The 6,947-nt window shown below is 47.4% G+C and overlaps 1 protein-coding gene across 1 annotated transcript in view; it reads right to left on the minus strand.

Annotated features, from left to right (window-relative positions):
- ELP3 (elongator acetyltransferase complex subunit 3) overlaps positions 1 to 5,135 on the minus strand; it is a 131,453-nt gene extending 126,318 nt beyond the window's left edge. Inside the window, exons 1-5 of the mRNA XM_014963047.1 lie at positions 5,035 to 5,135; positions 3,308 to 3,407; positions 2,283 to 2,421; positions 1,831 to 1,840; positions 805 to 904 (exon numbers count right to left, since the gene is read on the minus strand). Of these exons, the coding sequence (XP_014818533.1) occupies positions 805 to 904; positions 1,831 to 1,840; positions 2,283 to 2,421; positions 3,308 to 3,407; positions 5,035 to 5,053 (368 nt within the window). The 5' untranslated portion in view covers positions 5,054 to 5,135. The remainder of the gene's footprint in view (positions 1 to 804; positions 905 to 1,830; positions 1,841 to 2,282; positions 2,422 to 3,307; positions 3,408 to 5,034) is intronic.
- Between the last annotated feature and the right edge of the window lie 1,812 nt (positions 5,136 to 6,947).

Below are 6,947 nucleotides of genomic sequence, written 5' to 3' on the forward strand. Positions count from 1 at the left end.
ATCCAGGTGGGTTCTCCCAATTTGCCTTTTCAGGCAACTTACTTAAAAAGCAGTAATTACAGTAATTCCTTGCAACAGCTGCATTGCTTATTGCGATACAGAGAATAAATTCCAAATGAAGTTGATATGCAACAACTGCCAACGCTTTTAGTTTCTCTATATATTTTTCTTCTAAACATAGTTTTATCAAAACACTGTGAAAGCTGCCCACAGACTCTGGCTTATCAGTTTTTCAGTGATTTAATTCTTTTCACAAGTCTTCCATGTGATTAACACACTCCCTTCACTTCCAAGACATTTCCAGCATCAGTAAAAAGTTTGAAATTATATCATGGAAATGAATGGAAACAGTGGGACAAATTCAGGTTTTATTATTCCACATGCGTAAAGAAGGAAGAACTTTCTGTAAACAACAATTTCATTTATAACACATTGCTAAGAAAATTTGATTTAAACTTTATCCCTAAAATAATCTTTCTTTTCCCTGATGGAACTGGCTTCAGGACTACTGAAGGATGAACACAGGTGGGAACACAACAAGGCAACGACAAGTTTCTTAGGGTTTTTCACCAGTACAACCCATTTTGTACTCTGAGCGTTGCCAATGAAGCAGCAAGGCCTGATTTCAAATCAGCACATAATTTACAAATCTCAGTGGTATGTTTTAATCACATAATGGTAAGAGAAATGACAATAGCATGAGAAAATAAAACATTTTAAAATAAAGCCTGGATGTAAGAGATTGTACAGGACACAATCATCACTGGTGGATCAGCTCTTCAGCATTGCCCCTGAGTGACTTACTTGTTCAGATTCACATCTTTCCCCTGCTCGTGAGCCTCAATTAGTTGCTTTATGATGTCAGCTATTGTCATCATCATCAGCTCTGCATGGCTGAGCTCTCCTGAAATGAGAACAAAACAACAAATCAGGTGTATAGCCAGTGCTTTCCAACTCCTTTTGACAACTGAGGAGCATCTGCTCTGCAGCTCATATTTAGTATTTCCTCCAATTGTTGCCTACAGAGAGAATTTTGCCACCACGTACCACTCCTGATTTGCAGCATTCTCCAAAAAAATGACAGTCATAGAATCATAGAATTATTAGAGTTGGAAGAAATACCTCATTTCCAGTTTTCAGAAAGCCTGGTTGGAGTTAGGAGTTTAATGAAATATTCTACAGCCAGAAAGAGGAAATTAAAGAAATTTTGGCGGTCTTGGGAGTGGGGTTTTTTTGTGGTTTTGTTTGGGATTTTTTAGTTTGTTTTGGGTGGGTTTTTTTAAGTTATAAAAATTGAACGCTTCCTGAGATTTTGGTTTCTGGTTTGGTCATTTGGGTTTTTTTGTTAACTTGAGTTTAGGCATGCTATGTATACAGTAGGGAAGCCCAAAACCACACAGCTGAATTTCTCCTAACATCTAAACTTAATCTCTGTCTTTCAGAATAAAACCATTCCCCCTCCTCCTAGGGCTCCCCTCCCTCAGCCAGAGTCCCTCCCCAGCTTTCCTGGAGCCCCCCTTCTTGAGGGACTGGAGTGTACACGTGTGCATCTGCCAGGGACTATTTAAAGACATTTTCTGCTTAGTCTGCCGCCTACGACACCCGTGCCTTAACCCTTGAAGGAGATAACAAATATATAAAAAAAATAGGAATGCTGCTATTTAATACCTTTGCAATTCAGAATAAATTGGCTGCATGTTATGAAGAACCAGATACCTGATTAACCACCCTGCTGAAAAGATGCAGAATGATATTCAGGTATTCATTCACTAGGACCAGTTAACATCCATTTAAACCAGTTCAAGGGTGAGAGTGTGCCACCGGGCATACCCAACACCATCTGGAAGATTAAAATGGGGGAGAGATGAAGAGAACCAAAGAAGAGAGAAACCAGAGATAATAAAAATAGCTTCCTCCCTCCCCCTAACTGAACAAAGCCTTTTTTTTTTCCCCCCAGACTGAGATCTCAGGCAGCTTTTCACACATTAAATGTAAGCACAGTATAAGATGCTATCTTCTTCTTTTTTTAAAAAAAAAGGAACAACAGGGAGAAGAGACAGACACATTAAGATTTTCAAGTGTCCACTAATTTGGGGCACCCAACTCAAAATATCTCATTTCCAGTTTTCAGAAAGCCTGGCTGGAGTTAAGAGTTTAATGAAACGATGCAGCCAGCACATCTCTGTTAAAGCTTCTGGACAGTCAATATCACGGTCTTTGAAAACAATTAAAGACAATTTATTGATGAGAGTGGGAGAGGATGGTGTTATGTATGTGCTCACCCCACTGGCAGTTCTTATAGGCTTGGCCTTGAGCTTGGGGACCAGCGCCTTGCGGTGCTGGGGGGGAACAGCAGCGATGATGTCAACCAGACGGGGCTGCGCCGAGAGCCCGTACTTCGCTGACGTCTTGGTTTTCAGCCTGAAACCAGAAATATCTCAAATTAACAACTCCATTCTGACCCGTACACCCAGAGCTGCTCTATCGCTGTTCAGTTACAGAGATCCAGGTGGGTTCTCCCAATTTGCCTTTCCAGGCAACTTACTTAAAAAGCAGTAATTACAGTAATTCCTTGCAACAGCTGCATTGCTTATTGCGATACAGAGAATAAATTCCAAATGAAGTTGATATGCAACAACTGCCAACGCTTTTAGTTTCTCTATATATTTTTCTTCTAAACATAGTTTTATCAAAACACTGTGAAAGCTGCCCACAGACTCTGGCTTATCAGTTTTTCAGTGATTTAATTCTTTTCACAAGTCTTCCATGTGATTAACACACTCCCTTCACTTCCAAGACATTTCCAGCATCAGTAAAAAGTTTGAAATTATATCATGGAAATGAATGGAAACAGTGGGACAAATTCAGGTTTTATTATTCCACATGCGTAAAGAAGGAAGAACTTTCTGTAAACAACAATTTCATTTATAACACATTGCTAAGAAAATTTGATTTAAACTTTATCCCTAAAATAATCTTTCTTTTCCCTGATGGAACTGGCTTCAGGACTACTGAAGGATGAACACAGGTGGGAACACAACAAGGCAACGACAAGTTTCTTAGGGTTTTTCACCAGTACAACCCATTTTGTACTCTGAGCGTTGCCAATGAAGCAGCAAGGCCTGATTTCAAATCAGCACATAATTTACAAATCTCAGTGGTATGTTTTAATCACATAATGGTAAGAGAAATGACAATAGCATGGGAAAATAAAACATTTTAAAATAAAGCCTGAACGTAAGAGATTGTACAGGACATGATCATCACTGGTGGAACAGCTCTTCAGCATTGCCCCAGAGTGACTTACTTGTTCAGATTCACATCTTTCCCCTGCTCGTGAGCCTCAATTAGTTGCTTTATGATGTCAGCTATTGTCATCATCATCAGCTCTGCATGGCTGAGCTCTCCTGAAATGAGAACAAAACAACAAATCAGGTGTATAGCCAGTGCTTTCCAACTCCTTTTGACAACTGAGGAGCATCTGCTCTGCAGCTCATATTTAGTATTTCCTCCAATTGTTGCCTACAGAGAGAATTTTGCCACCACGTACCACTCCTGATTTGCAGCATTCTCCAAAAAAATGACAGTCATAGAATCATAGAATTATTAGAGTTGGAAGGGACCTTAAAGATCATTGAGTTCCAACCCCCTGCCCTGGGCAGGGACACCTCCCACCAGCCCACATTGCTCAAAGCCCCATCAAGCCTGGCCTTGGGGTACCCCCTCTCATATCACTGCTTTTCTCTTACTCCTAGGACAAACTCCACCTTCTTACGTCAGAAGAATCTGCACAACTGCTAGAAATAAGAAGTCATTGGGAGTTAAAGTCAGTTTAGTCTGACTAGACTAGTCAGACTAGTGTGAGGCTACCAGTACACGTAGCAAGGAAGAGAAGATGTTGTGAGGACAGTGGGGCAAGCCAAAGGAAGAGGGCAGCTCTGTGAACTCCCCTCCATCGTGGAGAAGGCACACTGCATTGGGCTTAAATCAGGGGCTTAAAGCTTCTCCACCACACCTCACAGCCCCACCCCATGCTGCAACAAGGGTCCACACTCTATAGACTCTATACATCACTTATGGTTCTTCCATACCAGCCCTGGGAGAAGAGGGACATTGCTTCTGTCCACACTTCCTAACAACAAGAAGCATTTGTTTCACCCCGTGCAGCTCTGTCTACACCAGCAAGTGTTGGGACAGTAAAATTTATGCACCAAACTTGTCAGAAAAGCCATCAGCAGGGACACGGCCTGGTGCACAACAGCTTCAACAAGTTTTTGTTCCTGCCAGCTGTGCTGAAATCCAGCAGCATTTACACCCACCCAGGAGAAGCACCACAGCAACGCTCCCATCTGGTCTCTCTCTGTAGTCAGTTTCATGGGCCAGACCAGGCCACTGCCAGTCCCACGCTGCCCTGCATCACCTTTACTACCCCAGAGAGTTTCCCCTGTTTGCTTTTTTTCCACTTTCCACTTTGCCACGAAGGAAAAGCACAGCCATAACTGAGTGGCCCTGTCCCCAGGAACCTCTTCTGTGTCTGACAGTCAGGAGCAAGGGAACTCCTGAGACACCCACACAGGTGCAAAGACTCTGCCTCCCAGTGACAGCGCCCAATTCAACGGTGGAGAAGGAAAGCAGGTGGCTGACAGAGGGGTGCCAGGGGCTGCAAGGTAAGGGCTGGCCCTTCACCCGCCTCCAAAAGAGCACGAAGTGGGGAACAGCAAGGTCTTGCCCCGTTTTCCCACTCCACACGCAGACACCGCGATAGAGGAGGTGGTAAAGCCCTGCCACCCCTCGGCTCCCATCCCCACAGGGCGGGGGGAAGCAGGAGGCCCAACCCCGTCCCACAGACCCCCCCGCCATACCCCAACACCCCAAAGTGTGGCTCCTCACTCCCCACCTTCCACAGACACACACACACACAAGGCCGGGGAAGGCGGCAAAGCCCTGCCCCGCTGCCCTCAGCTCCTGGAAAGAGGGGCAGAGCCCACCCTGCCGCCATCCCCAGGGCACTGCCATCCACCGACACCACAATACCTTTCCTCTTCTGCTTCATGCTGGCGGCAACCCCTCAGCTTCTCTCCACTTCACAGGCCAGGCCGCCACCTTCCGCCGTCAAGCGAGGCCGCGCCTCACCGTCGTAAAAGCGTCGCACCTCCAGCCGCGCTGCCGTAAAGCAGGCCCTTCCCCTCAGAGCCCCTCCCTCCCGCCGCCGGCCCTGCGGCCCCTCAGCGCTAGATGGTAGCAAAGTATCGACGTGAGGAGGGGAAAACAGGGTGGATTTGCCTCACAAAAGGCTGAAAGTCCCTCCCCAGAGGTGCCGGGAGACCTGCGGGCTCCTGGGGAGCACAAAGCGGGGAGATGGGGGGCGGTGGAAAGGAGCGGGGTGGGAACAGGGGGTTCGAGGGCCTTGGGGGGCCTTGGGAAGGGCTTTGGGGGGCCTGACAGCAGCCCCTGGTACCTCCAAAGGGGTTTATGTCTTCCCAGTGGTGTGTGGTGGGAGGATGGGAGGTAACAGGTGTAAGTTTTAAAGAGAATGGTTCAAAGTGGGTGTAAGGAGGAACTTTTCCATCACCAGCCCAGCCAAGTGTCGGGGTGAGTCGCCCATAGCGGTTGTGTCATCATCTTTGGAGGGTTTCAAGCCCCAGCTGGGTAAAGCCCTGAGCAACCTGGGCTGATCCCAGAGCTGACCCTGCTCAACAACCCCCTGCAGTGTTACAGGCTGGGGGCAGAGTGGCTGGAGCTGCCCAGCAGGAAAGGACCTGGGGGTGTTGGTGGACTGTGGGCTGAACAGGAGCCAGCAGTGTGCCCAGGTGGCCAAGAAGGCCACCAGCATCCTGGCCTGTGTCAGGAACAGCGTGGCCAGCAGGAGCAGGGCAGTGATGGTGCCTCTGTCCTGGGCACTGGTGAGGCCTCACCTCGAGGGCTGGGTTCAGTTCTGGGCCCCTCACTACAGGAAGGACATTGAGGTGCTGGAGCGTGTCCAGAGGAGAGCCACCAAGCTGGGGAGGGGTCTGGAGAACAAGTCCTATGAGGAGAGACTGAGGGAAGTGGAAATGTTTAGTTTGGAGAAGAGGAGGCTGAGGGGAGACCTCATTGCCCTCTAAAATTCTCTGAAAGGAGGTTGTAGAGAGGTGGGTCTTGGCCTCTTCTCCCAAGGGAATAATGACAGGACCAGGAGAAATGGTCTGAAGTTGGGGCAGGGGAGGTTTAGATTAGATATTGGGAGGAGTTCCTTTCCTGAGAGGGTGGTCAGGCCCTGGAACAGCCTGCCCAGGGAGGTGGTGGAGTCACCGTCCCTGGAGGGATTTAAGAAACGTGCAGACGTGGCTCTTCAGGGCATGCTCTAGTCCCGGGATTGTTGGGTTATGTCTGTGTTTTTTGTTTGTTTGTTTTTTTGGGTTTTTTTTTGTGGTTGGACTCAATGATCTCAAAGGTCCCTTCCAACCATGAAGATTCTGTGATTCTGTAAGCAAGACGTTGGACCAGAGACCTCCTGGGGTCCCTTCCAGCCCTAAAGCTCCTACGGTCTATGAAATAAATTCAAGATCCTTCCATGAATCTCCAGTGACTTCTAGAGCCCGCGTGAGCTTCAACATCTACAGCTTCTCCAGGCAGGGAGTTCCACGGCTGAGTTACGGTGTGAGGGGAACTACCTGCTCTTGTTTGTTGCTGTTAGCCAGAGCCTCCCTGGTGCCACCAGCTCCTGCCTCTCCTGACTGGTGGCATCCTGGGCAACCAGTAGATTCTGGTGGATCTCGTCGTAACGTGAACCTAGGAGTGAGCAGAGGGGAGAGACTGCCTGGATGCGAAAACAGAATTGTAGGAGAAAATGGGCAAAAAGGAAAAGCAGGCCACCAGGAAGAGAAAAAAAAAGTACCAGCTGACAGAAAAAATAATGAAGAGAGATGCTAGCAATGGCCAAGTGACCTGCTCTTGTGATTTGTGAG

The sequence above is a fragment of the Calidris pugnax genome, unplaced genomic scaffold (genome assembly GCF_001431845.1).
Source record: "Calidris pugnax isolate Ruff unplaced genomic scaffold, ASM143184v1 scaffold450, whole genome shotgun sequence".
NCBI lineage: Eukaryota > Metazoa > Chordata > Aves > Charadriiformes > Scolopacidae > Calidris > Calidris pugnax.